This window comes from Cardiocondyla obscurior, linkage group LG02 (assembly GCF_019399895.1).
Source record: "Cardiocondyla obscurior isolate alpha-2009 linkage group LG02, Cobs3.1, whole genome shotgun sequence".
NCBI lineage: Eukaryota > Metazoa > Arthropoda > Insecta > Hymenoptera > Formicidae > Cardiocondyla > Cardiocondyla obscurior.
The window spans coordinates 8,987,935-9,003,633 of NC_091865.1; the positions used below are offsets into that span (position 1 = coordinate 8,987,935).

General features: G+C 33.2%; 6 protein-coding genes and 1 long non-coding RNA gene across 14 annotated transcripts in view; 4 read left to right on the plus strand and 3 right to left on the minus strand.

Annotated features, from left to right (window-relative positions):
* The window catches only part of Unc-13-4a (BAI1 associated protein 3), a 65,730-nt gene extending 64,524 nt beyond the window's left edge, over positions 1-1,206 (plus strand). For all 7 annotated transcript variants that reach the window (XM_070671753.1, XM_070671762.1, XM_070671805.1 and 4 more), the window contains 3 exons: positions 118-362; positions 456-664; positions 815-1,206. In XM_070671753.1, coding sequence (XP_070527854.1) covers positions 118-362; positions 456-664; positions 815-909 — 549 coding nt within the window. In that variant the 3' untranslated portion in view covers positions 910-1,206. The remainder of the gene's footprint in view (positions 1-117; positions 363-455; positions 665-814) is intronic.
* Positions 1,207-3,407: 2,201 nt separating this feature from the next.
* On the minus strand, positions 3,408-5,810 carry Hmgs (hydroxymethylglutaryl-CoA synthase). The gene is made up of 2 exons (XM_070671926.1): positions 5,481-5,810; positions 3,408-5,396 (listed from the first exon to the last, which is right to left on the minus strand). The coding sequence occupies exon 2, from the start codon at positions 5,306-5,308 to the stop codon at positions 3,941-3,943; it is 1,368 nt and encodes a 455-aa protein (XP_070528027.1). The 5' UTR covers positions 5,309-5,396; positions 5,481-5,810; the 3' UTR covers positions 3,408-3,940.
* Positions 5,811-6,040: 230 nt separating this feature from the next.
* On the plus strand, positions 6,041-8,765 carry Cdc10 (cyclin-dependent kinase 10). Its single transcript, XM_070671940.1, has 6 exons — positions 6,041-6,185; positions 6,308-6,462; positions 6,546-7,146; positions 7,342-7,638; positions 8,363-8,496; positions 8,592-8,765. Exons 1-6 carry the CDS (start codon positions 6,176-6,178, stop codon positions 8,625-8,627), a joined length of 1,233 nt encoding a protein of 410 aa, XP_070528041.1. The 5' UTR covers positions 6,041-6,175; the 3' UTR covers positions 8,628-8,765.
* A 57-nt stretch (positions 8,766-8,822) lies between these two features.
* On the minus strand, positions 8,823-10,045 carry LOC139111564 (ejaculatory bulb-specific protein 3-like). The gene is made up of 2 exons (XM_070671952.1): positions 9,853-10,045; positions 8,823-9,216 (listed from the first exon to the last, which is right to left on the minus strand). Exons 1-2 carry the CDS (start codon positions 10,043-10,045, stop codon positions 9,044-9,046), a joined length of 366 nt encoding a protein of 121 aa, XP_070528053.1. The 3' UTR covers positions 8,823-9,043.
* Positions 10,046-10,908: 863 nt separating this feature from the next.
* LOC139111543 (uncharacterized) lies at positions 10,909-13,824 on the plus strand. Of its 2 annotated transcripts, none has more exons than XM_070671912.1 (6): positions 10,909-10,987; positions 11,367-11,516; positions 11,755-12,029; positions 12,111-12,798; positions 13,113-13,385; positions 13,463-13,824. In XM_070671912.1, the coding sequence occupies exons 3-6, from the start codon at positions 11,758-11,760 to the stop codon at positions 13,658-13,660; spliced, it is 1,431 nt and encodes a 476-aa protein (XP_070528013.1). In that variant the 5' UTR covers positions 10,909-10,987; positions 11,367-11,516; positions 11,755-11,757; the 3' UTR covers positions 13,661-13,824. The 2 variants fall into 2 exon arrangements, with proteins under 2 accessions (XP_070528013.1, XP_070528005.1); XM_070671904.1 differs by lacking the exon at positions 10,909-10,987 and adding an exon at positions 10,991-11,301.
* A 509-nt stretch (positions 13,825-14,333) lies between these two features.
* Positions 14,334-14,765, minus strand: LOC139111597 (uncharacterized). The gene is made up of 2 exons (XR_011547239.1): positions 14,669-14,765; positions 14,334-14,587 (listed from the first exon to the last, which is right to left on the minus strand). It is a non-coding gene; the product is annotated as an uncharacterized lncRNA (long non-coding RNA).
* Positions 14,766-15,283: 518 nt separating this feature from the next.
* On the plus strand, positions 15,284-15,628 carry LOC139113076 (uncharacterized protein C14orf119). The gene has a single exon (XM_070673965.1). It carries the CDS (start codon positions 15,284-15,286, stop codon positions 15,626-15,628), a length of 345 nt encoding a protein of 114 aa, XP_070530066.1.
* The last annotated feature ends 71 nt before the right edge of the window (positions 15,629-15,699 follow it).

Below are 15,699 nucleotides of genomic sequence, written 5' to 3' on the forward strand. Positions count from 1 at the left end.
ATAATATATACAATTTGCAGATTAATTATAATTATTAATATTTAAATAAAATCATTATATATATAATTTTTAAGCTATATTTTTAATTACAATATAATAATATTTGTTACCTTTTAGGACCAACTTAGCACAACTTCCTGCGAATATGGAGTTCTAACAGTACGAGCTTATTTAAATCATGATTCTCTTTGTGTCGAGGTGATAAATGCTAGAGATGTCATACCATTAGATCCAAATGGATTCAGCGATCCCTTCGTAATACTCGAACTGTTACCACGACGAATGTTCGAGCATTGTGCTGAGCAACAAACTAATGTGAAAAAAAGAACTTTGAATCCCATGTTTGATGAGTGTTTCGAATTGTGAGTATTATACTTATTACGTTTTAAAGTGCAATAATGTTTAATTTAATAATGGGACAATATTTATAAGATAACATATATTCTTCCTTTCAGTTCGGTTAGTGTGGAACAGTGTCGCGATCCTAACGCGATGATTCTTTTTACGGTAATGGATCATGACGTTCTTACGGCGAACGATTTCGCAGGCGAAGCTTTTCTAGGACTCGGCAGTATTCCTGGAGTTGCCGACACAAACACCAACATAGACAATTTTCATGGCCTCAAGCATCAAGAATTACCACTTATGCACCAAAAAAATCGACGTGAGTAAATTAATTAAATAGATTTCACGAACTGTTAAATTTACGAAACCACGACTTATAAATTTTTAAAGATTGTTTTAAATTTTAAAATGGAATAAATTTGTTACTAAATTTCTAAGTTTAAAAATAAAAAAATTTCTTTTATTCAAGATCATCCGATTCTCCAAATACTGGAAACACGAATCGGCGACAAAATGGCTATCGATTTTGTGAAAAAGCAAAAACAACGATTTGCCACGACGTAAGTACATTACGTACTGAAAAAAGAGAAAGAAAAACTATAGTGATTACATTATAATCGCTGTCAAGACTTGTACACTAATCTTAAGAGTCAATGAAGCAAACCGAAGAGAAAAAGAAAGAGGAGAAAGTCCATCCCTACGATATATCGATTCTCACTTTCTCTCTCGCACTCTACCTTTCTGCCTATCTTTCTACTAGCCTTCATCCCAAAAGAATCGTCAGATCTATTTCAGTGTAAATCGTGTTGAATATAATCAGTGTTGGACAAAAAAAGGGGGAAAAAAAAAAAAAAAAGAAAAGGCATGGTAAAAGAGGATAGAGAGAAATATATCAAAACTATTTTTGTGTGAAAAAAAAGATGTGTAGAACAGAACGATGCAGCACACAGGAAATTGTAAAACACGTCGATGTGACGTAGTTAAGGATAAATGTTTAAAAACTGTTTCGTCATGTTCGAAGCGACACTGGAGCGACCGTAAAATTATTTATCTCACATTTTTTATATGGGGAAGCTTAGATAACTTTTAAACACGACTGTTCACGTTGTGAATAAAACGAAAAAACGAAACTTCCCTTCGCGATCGCGCTGGTTTTCGTTTGTCGAGTATCAATTGTAAAATCGGGATTTCCATGATACAAATATATATTATATGCGATAACTTTCCTTAACTTAAATTATTTTCACAACTTCCATAAAAGTGAAAGTTATCAAAGCTGTTCATGGAAATTTCCGCCTCAATTACATAAAATTGATTCACGACACAGTTGGGAGGAAAATAAATATTTTTGCTATCTTCAGAAATATAAAAAAAAATCATATAAAATAGTTGAGTTGTTCAAATTTCTTATTTCTACGCACAATGCAACACAACGAATTATAATATTAATAACTTAGATATTGATTCAACTAATAAATTATTAAACAAAAATAAATTATAATATTGATACATATATAAAATCAAAAGCACATAAATATACTCTTTAAAAAATCATATTTTTTAATTAAGTTAAAAAGTAAAAAAAAAAAAAGTAAAGAATAGTTATAATTATCTGTTATCGATTATTTAATACTTATTACTAATAATCCAAGTAAAATTTTCCTCCTCGAAGAGCAGCCGCGCCGCTTCAGCGTCGCTTCGATGGTACGAATCAAACCGAGAAGGTCGATATTTTTCTTACTCGTCATTGACTAAAGCCTCTTTCCATCTTTTCACCATCTAATCTTCCGAACGACTCCCGAATTATCATTGCAGCTTTTCTTGCTGGATCGCTTGTGCGATAAAACCAGAGATGCTTCTATGAGAACGCTCTACTCTGCGATTTCAGCGTCAAAAAAAAAAAAAAAAAAAAAAAAAGAACAAAGCTCTGAAATTGTCTTAGAGGCATAAATTTGACTTTCGGGCATAACTATTATTTTCTAAATTAAAATATATGTTTTGCTTGAAGACCATTCTCTATGTATGTACATCGCTATCAGTATTACATTTTTCTACTGAAATTATTTTGCTAGTGCAATTCAATGTAGCCTTTCTAACTTTCCAATGCAATGGTGACGAATTCTTCGTGATTAATATTAAAGTACATGTTGAAGCATTCATAACAGTTAAGTGAACAATTAAATGCTATTTAAGCCCAAAAATTCTTTTTAATGCATTTTTTTTAACTTCTTGAAGGAATTAAATTTATAGATCGAAATAAATTGTATAAAAACAATGTGCTCACTTTACACAATGCCACGAAAAATTAACATTTATTCGTGTTTTTAATAATTTTTAAAATGTTTAGAATACTTAAGCAGATGTAGGCCAATATAAAAGCAGTCATGGATTTATGTTACAAATGTTGGTACACTGAGCGGCAGATACGGCGTTTGCCACGGCGACAGTGACTAGCGTACGCGACTTTAGCGTCGTGTGCGTCGAGTTACACATGTGCCGCATGTATTATATACCGCGCCGGCCGGATTGCCGAAGACTAATTTTCCCTCCGTTCTCTCATTCCTTGTTTCTGCCGCCTAGGATTACGTACGCTAGCCACTATCGCCGCAGAAAATGTTATATCTGCTCTTCGGTGTACATCCAATTTGAATAAAAAAAAAAAACGTGCAAAACATCAAGATTGTAACCAGAGACAGATATAAAAAAGAGAGAGAATTTATTCGAACGCACATATGTCAATTTTTCTAATGCACGCATCACTTTGTTATGTAATTATACAAAAACGAAAATATGATTAATAATTACACGAATGAGCGCTTCGTGTAATACACATTAATATTTTGCACGCCTTATATAATAAAAAAAGAACTGACAAAACCAAAAAGAAAATAATTACGAAGAGCAAGATTCGTCTCTTTCTCAATATATTTCGTGCATCGAATCCAATCAAACTTTACTATTTGCTTTTCCAACTTTTTTCGACCACCCAAAAGGTATGTACGATCTATCTTGTATCGTGAGACAAATAAATTAATATAAATGTTTGAGTGGTTAATAATCTATTCTGTTTAATCGTGCTAGTTTAATTTCTTAAAATATTATATAACAATACTTATATATAACAATGAAATGTGTTTAATTTATTATTTCGTAAGCAATATTTTTTATTGCACGGTGTTAATATTTTGTTAACTTCATACTTCTTTATACAGTTAAACTTTTATACAAATAAAACAGTTTAGTTATCGATTTAAGTTAAGGCACTTTTAACATTCGTCTTTATATTGATAAAAATATAATTTTTTAATTTATATAAATATAAACTGTAACGATAATTAAACTTCAACAAATTATAAGTACATTTAAAAGCATATTTATAATTGACAATGTAAGGAGGGAACGACATTGTAAAGTTCCATTATATATTATAAATCAACAAAAAAGCAATTGGCACAAAAATAGTTCATTCGTATTCTATAAAAATATTTTTTGTTAAGTTTACCCAAAAGAACCTTAGATTCTTATCTATACCTGATATCCACAACGCAATGTGATATATAATAACATCTAAATCTTTGTCTAATACGTTGATCTTTCATACTCTTTTATACGTCCTCCTGTATTTTTCATCCACCTGCGTTAAATAATAAGTTCCTGCGAACATATCATCTATATTACTCTCCGGAATAAATGGTACAACGTGGCAATTTCGTTCCCTCGACTCGAGAACTTTAGTATAATCTTCTGGAGAAACGCAATGACGTTTCTCTAATTGTGACTTAACATAGGAGAGAGCAGTGATAATTTTTGACAATCCAGATTCCGCTTGCATGTTTTTTGCGATCGTTAACGAATACATACTGGAACAAAGACCCGAACCGTAAGAAAATATGCCGATCTTGTTACCTATTAATTCATTTATCGGCTTTGATATAAGTAATGAAACTAAACCAGAGTACACTGACGGTGTGTACATATTTCCAACTTGATTTGCTATTAACAGACTGGGTTGGGTCTTCCACTCAAAGTCCTCTTTGCTTAACTGCATAAAAGCTTTCTCGATCTCCTGATTGAAGTAAGTATCCTCCAGCTTCATGGTACGGAATTTTAAGATGTCCTTGTAATTTTCAGGAATTTGATTCTCTGGCATGCTTAAAAAATCGATGAAAGCCAGCCTGGCAAAAGATTTTCGTACGAGTTTACAATACGGCGAGTGAAAGAGAATCGCATCAAAATTGGTCAGTGTCACCGGACTATCGCTAGGATTCTTCTTCCTAGCTTTCTCACTGTACAATTGATAACAGCTATCTAGAGCGCTGAGATAGCACTGGATCGATAACTTGCCGTCCACCACAGGATATTCAGAGTGCAGATTTGGTTTATAGAAATCGTAAGCATGTCTCATGCAGGACGCGCGGAGACCACGGTCGAATATAAGAGGTGCGTTTGGGCCTACTAAAATAGCTATTGCACCTGCACCACCTGTAGGTCTGGCACTACCCGTGGAATACACCGCGTTATCAGCTGCAACGACAAGAGCAAATCTACCGTCCCAAGCGCTACTTTCTATCCATGCAATGGCATTGAAAAGTGCAGCAGTGCCACCATAGCACGCATTGGTGGTGTCTGCACCTTCAATGTCAGTACAACCATAGGGCTCAAATAATTGCATGAGTACAGTCTTCACTGACTTGCTCTTATCGAGAATAGTTTCAGTGCCCACTTCTAATCTACCAATATCCTGTGGCTTGATATTATAACGTTCCAACAGACGATGGGTAACAGTCAAGCACAAGGAGTTGATATCTTCACGATCGTTACAAAATCCCATTCGTGATTGTCCTAGCCCAATTGTGTATTTGCCTGCTGACACACCGTCATATACTTCCAATTCTTTCTGCTCTACGTACCGTGCTGGAAAGTAGATCTCTAAAGCGCAAATGCCGACGTCCTTTGGCCACATCTTGTCGAGTCATGCAGCAAGTATTCTTAGAATTATAATATACTCCTTCCGTCTTTTTTATATTTTTTTTTCCTTAAGTGTAAACGCCCTGAGAACAGTCAGATTAGTTTGTTAATTTTGATTAATAATTGTGTTACTCAAACGTGACACAAGATTATCCTTTTAAACTTACCGTAGCTCGAGCAGCAGTATCACTGTAGGCGACGTTTTCTCGCAGTGTTCTTAAAAGGTTCAACGTAAAGTTTCCCGATAATGACGATGGCGACGATAAGAATGACGAGCAGTTTTATAAACGCCAAGGCGAGCCACACGTACGCACGTACGTACACACTCGCCTGCGCGTCCTTGCCGAAATTAGGTTAGTGAAATTCGGTTCGGTTCGGTGAAAATTCCGGTCATTTTCGATCGCGTGCGACGCGTGCTTCGAAGCTCGCGCGCCGCACCTTCATTCCGATAAAGTCGGCCAGTCAGCGGTTCGTTCCCTCACCTACTCTTTTTGCCTGTTTCTCACGTGGCCGCTCATGATGCCGGCGACGTTCGATTTTTTTTTTACCATGGCTTCCTCGAAAAAGCAGAAGTTTCCATTGGACGTGCACGAGACGCCAAAATATTTCAACGCGACGAAACGAAAGGCTACGGCAAATTAACTACTCGCCTTTCCGTAAGAGCAAAAAGTCAATTGGCTACCGCATTTCGGTTCCATATTTGTATTATTTGCACATAAGTACACAATCTATCATTTTCTATGTTTGTGGTATACCTTTGTATTACCGGTGTCGGCAAAAATAATCTTGTATTTAATTTTTACTGCCTTTTCATCGAAGATTGATTAAACGGTCTTTATTTGTGTGCAATTTAGTGGCTAAAATGACGAAAGGTACAGTAGAAGTAAAGTTTCCGACTTAAAAATTAAAGATATGTTAATAGAATATATCAATTGATGTTTACATTATAAGGAACTAATACACTTACGCGAGAACAATTGTCTTTTCTTTTCAGAGGAAAGTTTAGAGAAAAAGTCCATAGAACGTAATGATAGCGATAAAAAAGCGGTGTCCGAGTCGGGGCCTGATCCTTCGGCTCCAATCACAAGAAAAGGTGTATTAACATCCTTTTTGACTGGCAAAGCTATGGAAATACCGGAACAAGATATTGTAACAAATTAAATTAATTAATTGTGTTTTATTTGTCTAATACTTCTAAAAATTTTATTAAAGGTTTTGTCTGTATTTTACAGCTTGGTAAATGTAGGTTTGTTTCTGAATTTGAAAAACTGAATCGTATTGGAGAAGGTACCTATGGAATTGTATATCGAGCCAGAGACACAAAAAATGATAAAGTTGTTGCGCTAAAAAAGGTAAGAATGGAACACGAAAAAGATGGATTGCCAGTAAGTGGGCTTAGAGAGATATCTGTTTTATTATCCTGTCGGCATGAAAATATTGTTCATCTAAGAGAAGTAGTAGTAGGCAGGAGCTTAGAAAGCATATTTCTTGCAATGGAATATTGCGAACAAGATTTAGCAAGCCTGCTGGACAATATGCAGGCACCGTTTTCAGAAAGCCAGGTTAAATGTATAGTCCTGCAAGTATTGAAGGGGCTACGTTACTTGCATCACAATTTTATCGTTCATAGAGACTTAAAAGTCTCTAATCTTCTCATGACCGATAAAGGTTGTGTAAAGATTGCCGATTTTGGATTGGCCAGGTGGTTTGGTTTACCTTTAAAGCCAATGACTCCTAGAGTGGTGACTCTGTGGTATAGAGCACCTGAATTGCTATTACAAGCAAAGACACAGACTACATCTGTTGATATGTGGGCAGCTGGATGCATATTAGGTAAAAAAAACACAAGCAAAAAATCTTATTAATTTTATTTATTTATCAATATTATATATGTATAAAATTATGTGTTAAATTTTTATACTTTGTTTTTATAGCACATATATTAATATGTAACAATCATATTAATTAATTTTATTCCAATATTGTTACAATATTCACAAATATGTAATATGTATTGTTTATTATTAGGAGAATTATTGGGACACAGACCTTTGTTACCTGGCAGATCAGAAATTGCACAATTAGAATTAATTGTCGATTTATTGGGTACACCCAGTGAGGCTATTTGGCCAGAATTTAATTCATTACCAGCGCTACAAAATTTCACGCTTAAACAGCAACCGTATAATAATTTAAAGCAAAGATTCCCATGGCTGAGTGCTGCTGGCCTTAGATTATTAAATTTTTTATTTATGTACGATCCAAAAAAGAGAGCAACTGCCGAAGAATGCTTACAAAGTAGCTATTTCAAAGAAGCTCCTTTACGTAAGTATTATTTAAAATTTTTTTAATTTCTCGAATAAAAAATTTCCTTTTGATGTAGATCAGCGCTCGGAATTAGTAGCCCAGTTCGGCTGATTTCTGATTGTCTCCGCCTTCGGTCCCCCACTATCGCTCGAAGCTCGACGGCCGGCTGCCGATCGCCCGCGAGACGCTTTAACTTAGGAGCGTTCCTATTTATATTCACGTTAGAATCATACACTTTATTAAATAATTAATAAAATTCTTTTTCTTAATTAATAATTCATATAATTACATATTACTAATTTCTTATTATTAACATTTTTATTATTTTAATAATTATTTTACTGTGTAGCCGAGTTTCAAACATATAAAAATGTATTTTAATATATATAATTTTATATGTTTGAAACTCGGCTACACAGTAAAATAATTATTAAAATAATAAAAATGTTAATAATAAGAAATTAGTAATATGTAATTATATGAATTATTAATTAAGAAAAAGAATTTTATTAATTATTTAATAAAGTGTATGATTCTAACGTAAATATAAATATATCACGTTCCTAAGTTAAAGCGTCTCGCGGGCGATCGGCAGCCGGTCGTCGAGCTTCCAGCGATAGTGGAAAACCAAAGGCGGAGACGATCAGAAATCGGCCGAACTGGGCTACTAATTCCAAGCGGTGATGTAGATAAAGGTTCTATCTATTTAAGAAATACAACTGATTAGTTCAATCTGTTACAGCATGCGATCCAAAGCTTATGCCTACTTTCCCTCAACATAGAAACATGAAAAAGGCAGCCGCACAAAAAGAAAATCGTGAGCAAGAACCTCCTGTTACCGACCAAACTAATAATCTGCCAGCGATTTCCGATCTTGTATGTTTAACATAGTAATTGCATGTATATAATACTAGAATTATATACACAAATGAGTGAGTATATTTCGTACATTAATTTCTTATGTGTTTTAGCTTGGCTCGTTGGTTAAGAAGAGACGTGTAGAATAAAAACGTTCGGTACTCGAAGAAAAAATTATTTTCGGTATATTTCTTGGATATATCTTTTTTCGATTGCATTTTATGATTGATAACTGTGTGTATACCTATTACCAAATACACTCTTTGCAAATATTTGTGTAATGACGACATCTTTGTTTTATTTGAAAGAAATGATGACATGCACAGTGAATAATACACTGCATAACTTGTATATGCATTTACAGAAAATGCTGATAAAGTAAATGCACGAAATTTTTAATTTTGCTTTCATATGTGAATTGAATTCCTTTTGATTACATCATTGTGCATTTGTTCACAAGGCTACGTTGTTTCGCAAAATTGTACATTACAATAAATTATTTCTTACATTAATTCTTATTTTTCTCGTAAAACATAGCAGTTACATAAAAAAATGTGTAAAGAAATTACGATTTGTCATAGCGTTTTTTGTATTCGCCTTGCGGATCATATTTAGCAACAAGACGATCCCAATCCTTCGATCGCTTTGCTTTAAGGTGATTTATCACTTTTTCCGCCGTAACTTTCTGTCTGTCGTTGCATTTATCACATCCGCTCGACAAAGCGTCTGGCAGAGTTTCTATAAATAAAAAAGTACATGTTATTATTTCCATTTTCTAATTAATATAACAAGATTTTAAACTATTTCCAGCACAATATGTTTTACACAAATATTTTATATAATGCTAAATATATTTTTGTAATAGCATTTATACAAAATTATAATTTAAAAATAATATTCTTATTAGACGTATTTGATAGATATGTTACATGTATTATTTAATACAATATATGTCGGGCTATTGAAGCTTTTTAAATGCATCGAATAAATACAAAGTAAATTTAATTTAATTAATATAAGTATTATAAATGCTATTATATTAACATTTAAATTAACATTAAAGTTTATGTAAATTTTAAAACAAAATTTACGTAAACTTAAATTTTACATATTACCGTTATATAAATTTAAAAGCAAGCGCAGATGTAATACGCGCGAGAAAGTTCGCAATTATGTAATAGAGAGAGTATTTAATGTGTATGTACATAGGTACATGTCGAACTCTCTGTCGTATTTCTAGCTACAATTGCAACCACATTTATTCATTCAATGCTTCTAATTGTATTTTCCAATTGGAAATAATATAAATAATGTACGTGAACAAATTTTAATCTTATTAAAAAGAGTAAGAACTGCCTACTGATTTTTACTTACTTTTCAGTTCACGGCCCTCAACGGTACAAGGCCCTTCGTCCATCAAGCACCGAATGTAATTAGTGAGAACACGATTATTTTGAAGGATCTTGTCCACATTCACATCGTCGTATTTTGTGACATATTTCTCGTCGGCGATGACCACCAAGATCATCAGCGATGCCAGTACGACAAAAAGCTGCCCTTTCATCATGCGGGTCTGATATTCAACACGTAAAACTCGACGACTACGAGAGAAGAACAATTCCTTTTTCAGCTCACGTTGCCGCAAGTAAGAGTGAAAAGCTACGGCGACTCATCAGCGGCGGCTAGCTTTTATATAGTCGAGTGAAGGATGGAAGCCGTATCGAACGGAGGGGCCTCTTGTCGCACAACATACCGAACATTCCAATTGCCTCCCCAGTAACCAGCGCAATATAAAAACCCCGAGCTCTGCTAACATTTTAACAGATCACTCGCCTTTACCTACATTTATTTAAACGATTGAAATAATATATGAACATTTCGGAGCTGTACAATTAAATGTAGCATTAATTATTTCATGAGTTATATTGACAAATTCTCTCAACTGTCGTTAAAAATAATAACTACAGTTAATTTGTATTGTAACATTATCTTGACTTTTAAAATCCCCTTACGGGACCTGCAATACTGTCTTGTTTCGTACGTACGTAGTGTTAGTAAAATATGTTAGAATCTTTTGTCTAATTACAAGTATAATACATATATGTACATATATAGTCATCAAAATGCATTGCCCGTCGCGCGTGAGTCTTTGACCCACTTTATTACAATTACGTTGAGAGAAACTTGATAAATCTTGCAAATTATCAACAGTAAAAATGTAGTCTAAGAAATTGTTAAAAGTTATTAACAGACTTAACCTGATAAAAACGCTACGCGATACAATTATATTTATACACGCATATACTTAAAAAAAACCGATTATACATATAATACTTATTCTCTTTTTGCTGTTGAGTCTTTTTTTTCTGCATTTGTTCTGTAAAATATTCAGCACTGTTATCATATCACTGCAGTGAGGTAATAAATAAAAAAATCGTTTATGAGGTAATAGTGCACGAGTGACGCAAACTGTTAAAACTGTGACGCATGAAGAGAAAGTGATTTCGAGGTATCACCAACGTCTTTTTATTATTTTCTTTTTGAAGATCTTTCATGATTTTTTCTAAATTAATTTTGTAATCTTATGCCCGATTTCTTCATATTTCTTGATAACTGTCTTTCGGATAAAATATTCGTGCATCTTTGTTTAAGTATAAAGTAATTTACACGTGTATTATCTAAAGTATAAACAAAAATTGACGTATATCTAATTTATCTGGAAAATAAATTTATATACAAGTGAAGGAACTGGCCCTAAGAGATATTTTTCTCCATCTCGCTATTCGCTACGCTTGCGCGAGTTATTTGTTTATATCAACTTGGGTGATTGGGGATTTTCATTTGCTTAAACAGCTTAAATTCTTCATTTTATTTTGTTTCGTTTTCAGACCGTAAGAATGCAGTTAGCAGTATACATATGAAACAAAACATTGTTGCTACGTACACGTACATAACGCACTGTATAATACGAATTGGTGTCATAATCGAAGTAATTATTGGTTTGTATATTACGTATACGTTAATAATCGAAGCAAAAGGTAATATATATTTTGATTTTCATATTGCATTATTGCACAATAAAAATATTATTTATTCGATTGTTATATCTATTTTTTTTTATTTTTGTGATTTTATTATTATTTTATCATATTATATAAAAAAAGTATTAAAATTTGAGGTTAATTTACTGATCGCAAGATTAAAAATTTAATTTTTAACAAAAAGATGTATCTTTCCTCTTTATTAATAATTTTTATTAAATTATTTCAAATTAAGAATATGGCCAATTGTCTCGAGATGGAGATAAAACAAAAACTATCCAAATTACATTGCCCGTTTACTTGGGAAATAATAGACGATTTTACACGATATTCAATGGCTTGTGGGAACAAATACGATCAATCATTAATGATTGACAAAGAAATCAATCCACTACAACAATTATTAGATCTTTTGTTGGATTGCTATAAATTTATATCAAGTGGAGATGATAAAAAAGCAGCAAAAAAAATTAATAAAGCTGAAGAATTATTGATAAAAATTCAACACGAGTAATATAAAATATGCATTTACTTAATTTTATATTGCTTTCACCTTTCTTTTAATCTATATTTTTATTATATAATTTGTAGGAAAGAATATAATCAAATAATAAGGGTCATTGAACATGTTTTTTATGCCACAAAATGTTTTTTCTTATATGACGCTAATGTTATAGTTGAAATTCAAGAAATTTTACCAAATATTGTTGACACTGAACAGTTCAATGATATTGAGTTAGGTGCCTTATATGGTTGTCAAAGTGTCATATGGATGTGCATGGGTGACTTTGGTGTCGTTCAAGCAATTGACACAGCTAAAAAGGCATTGGAAAAAAACCAAGATTGTGCATTATGGCACTTTATTTTTGCAAAAAGCCTTAGACGTCAAAGACGTTTAATAAGTCTTTCTATTGATGTGTCAGACCTTGAAAAGAAACATTTTGAAATTGCATATGCAACGTCTACAGACGACGTATTTGGAATATACTATTTGCAAATGCGTCTTGAAAGTTTCTATAAATTTTGTAGAGACAGAAACTATGTTATGCGAAAAAATGAGAATGAAAAAGATGTCACAAAAATAGCAAAACAAATTTTACAAAAAAAACCAAAAAATTTCAAAGTTCTTTTAAAATTAGCTCGTATATTCTTACGTGTATCGTCTGACGAAAGTTTATTGGCAAAAGAATGTCTCGATACAGTAGAAACACTCGTGCCAGACAACATTACATGTTTCCATTATAAGGCAATCCTATATGAAGGAATTGGCGAATATAAAGTTAGTATAATACCAAGTTATATGTATATTATATGTTATATGTTGTAATATGTGTATGATACATTCTTATTAACTTGTGCAAAAAAGATAATTCTATATTTGATTTTAAAAAATTCTAATAATAAATAGGCAAGTATAAATTGCTTGTAATTTAAATAATAATAACATTTTTAATATTTCAATTTAATCATTTAGTTAAAAAATTTTTATTTCTTGAAAAAATATATAACTTTATTCGTCTAAGTGATCAATGTTTCTAATATCATATTTTTCTCCTCGTTTTTTTTTAAATCACATATGCTGCATTTTTTTAGGAAGCTCTATATTATTATAAAAAAGCTGCAGAACATAATAATTTTGCAGCAGAGTTATACTATGTTCAGTATGGCTGGGAAGTGGGCGAGCTTGAACCCTTGCCGCACTTGTTGCGAATGTTAAAAAAATATGATCCGATAGTTGCAGAAAAAAAAATATCTTTGTTTTTAGCAATTGCTACAACCCATTATTCCTTGCGCAAAGATATGCTAAATGCTGCAGATTACTTTTTAAAAGCTTTGTCTGTAGATCCGTTAAATACAAAGTTTAAGGTATTTAAATATTCAATGATTTATGAATTATAAATAATTACAAATTGTTTTTTTAACATTATCTACTTTTCTTTTAGAACTTTTACAAGTTTCTCGATTTTACCACTACAAATATTTCTTATTTTTTGAAGAATGTGTTTTGTCCTAATTTAGAGAAAAACCAACCAAAAATGAAAATAACAAATGACATAAAAAATCTTTTGGATGGAAAACATGTAGATGATTTAATAAAGGAGATGAAGACTCTGTCTGTGAATACCACAGAGAAACATTAAAACATAAATACCAATTAAAACTGTCGAACATACATTATAAATTAATGTTTTATTTTTTATTATTATCTTATTATTAGTATTATATTTTATTATTGTAATCTATAATTTGTATTTCTAGATTATAAGAAATTTATACGAATAATATATATTAATAAATTGTGATAACTAATAATATTTTTTAAATGCCGCGATATCGAATGTCCGGTTTCAATTAATGAATAAGGATCAACTTGAGAGCTTTAAGACGCGCGTGTTCACGCGAGTGAAATTCAAACGCATAGCGGTCACGATGAACGTTACCGGCGTGCGAGTCAAGATATACGACGAAGGAAAATGTATCCACGAGCACGAAACTGCCCGATCCGAGCCCGGGAACGACCTGAAAACACTGATGAGAAACCTACGGGACGCACAGTCGGAAGCAAACAATTTCTTAACCGCGTTAATTGAGCGACGAGGCGAGACCGCTGTACGAGGTACGGTATTTAATACGAGTAATATTTCCCCTCTTCTCGCCCGTGACTTGATTTTTGCAATTTGTGCAGGAACAGCGAGCCAGTCGAATTCGGACGTTGATTTGGAATCCGCTGAGGAAGATGAAAACGAGGACGAGGACGAGAATGAGAATGAAAAAGAGAAGGAGGAGAACGAAGAGCGAGCTAACCCCAAAAAGTGCAAGTTGTCAACGTAAATTGTATATTCCATTAATAAACATTGTATCGTTGGCGTTCTGACAAAACGTTCAAATGCTACTCCACGTCGGACACATTTCCTCTTTCCGTTTACGTTATTTTCAAAAGATAGATATCATTTTTATCAGATGCAGTCGTGACAAATGGCTAGAAAGCGATAACACGCGTTCTCTACGTGAGAACGATCACCGTTGAACGACGACGGAACGGACGTGGCGGTGCGCATAGCCTCTGGCTGCAACAGAAACGAGCCCAGCGGAGGCACAACTTGGTAATTCACCCTTTTGTTCACGCACACTTTTGTCAAGTCGATTACCTTCCGCACTTGGACGAGCCACTTCGTTTCTCGGATCCGGCTGCGTTAGTACCGAGTGGCGTTCATAACCTAGCGAAAGTGTACGCGCAGTTGTTTGCCAACTAATACTTTCGCTACCCCGGTCCCGTTTGCATCTTTTCGTGGTAAATTGCCACTTGTTCAAAGAAACGTAATGTGAGCAAAAAAGAGGTAGCTCTATTTAATGATCTAATTGTGGTAATAAATGTATATGTTATGTACGGTATATGTAGTCATATACATTTGTATGCACAAGTATTTAATTGCAAAATTAAAACAATAAAATCTCAGCATTTTCTTTGTTAATAGAATATTAGCGGTAAATTGCTATTAATCGGCTCTAGGTTGAATTTATTAAGCTCATTTAAAAACTGCTCACACTTGAATTTCTATATTAAAGAACTCTTATCTTTTTTTTTTTTTTTTTTCTTACTCTCCTTTTTTAATACTTGAAAATTCATAACTCAAATGAGTGTAATAATATTACGATGAGATAGATAGTGTGATAAACAATCAAGATAAAATGCATGCATGTTGTACCTGCCAAAATCCAAACCTGAGTGCCGTTTTTGTTTTTTTTTTTTTTTAAGTGAGAACATGTCTACTATGTTGTCGAACGAGGCTCAACTGCGTTACATGATAGAATGGTTTCAAGAGTGGTCCGAAATGCAACGGAATGACTTTCTGGGTGTGTTGTTGGAGAATTGCGGTCCTGCAGGGCTTGTGAATGGACTGGTGTCTGGAATGGAGAAGTTGGGTTGCGAGGGATCCGACAGGCCACCAAGCTTGTTTCAGTGTCGCGTCAAGCTTTTCAGAGAGTGGAGTAGCAATTGGTCGCAATACGAGAAAGAATCTTTGTTGTCAGCTATTAAAAATACAGATAGTACGTTTGCTGAAAAGTATGAAGAAAGATTATCATCATTGACGGAAAATAAACCGTAAGAAGCAAGCATCTTACTTTTACAACCTTTAAATTCCAGATAAAAGTAAAGCTTTTCTTTTTAAGTAATTCA

Coding starts and splice junctions, on each gene's coding strand:
- Hmgs (XM_070671926.1), bottom strand. CDS start 5,308: ATGTGGCCAAAGGACGTCGGCATTTGCGCTTTAGAGATCTACTTTCCA.
- Cdc10 (XM_070671940.1), top strand. Junction 6,463..6,545: donor AAATACCGGAACAAGATATT/GTAACAAATTAA, acceptor TGTATTTTACAG/CTTGGTAAATGTAGGTTTGT. Junction 8,497..8,591: donor TGCCAGCGATTTCCGATCTT/GTATGTTTAACA, acceptor TATGTGTTTTAG/CTTGGCTCGTTGGTTAAGAA.
- LOC139111564 (XM_070671952.1), bottom strand. CDS start 10,045: ATGATGAAAGGGCAGCTTTTTGTCGTACTGGCATCGCTGATGATCTTG. Junction 9,217..9,852: donor TGAGGGCCGTGAACTGAAAA/GTAAGTAAAAAT, acceptor TTTTATTTATAG/AAACTCTGCCAGACGCTTTG.
- LOC139111543 (XM_070671912.1), top strand. CDS start 11,758: ATGGCCAATTGTCTCGAGATGGAGATAAAACAAAAACTATCCAAATTA. Junction 12,030..12,110: donor TTGATAAAAATTCAACACGA/GTAATATAAAAT, acceptor TATAATTTGTAG/GAAAGAATATAATCAAATAA. Junction 13,386..13,462: donor CGTTAAATACAAAGTTTAAG/GTATTTAAATAT, acceptor CTTTTCTTTTAG/AACTTTTACAAGTTTCTCGA.
- LOC139113076 (XM_070673965.1), top strand. CDS start 15,284: ATGTCTACTATGTTGTCGAACGAGGCTCAACTGCGTTACATGATAGAA.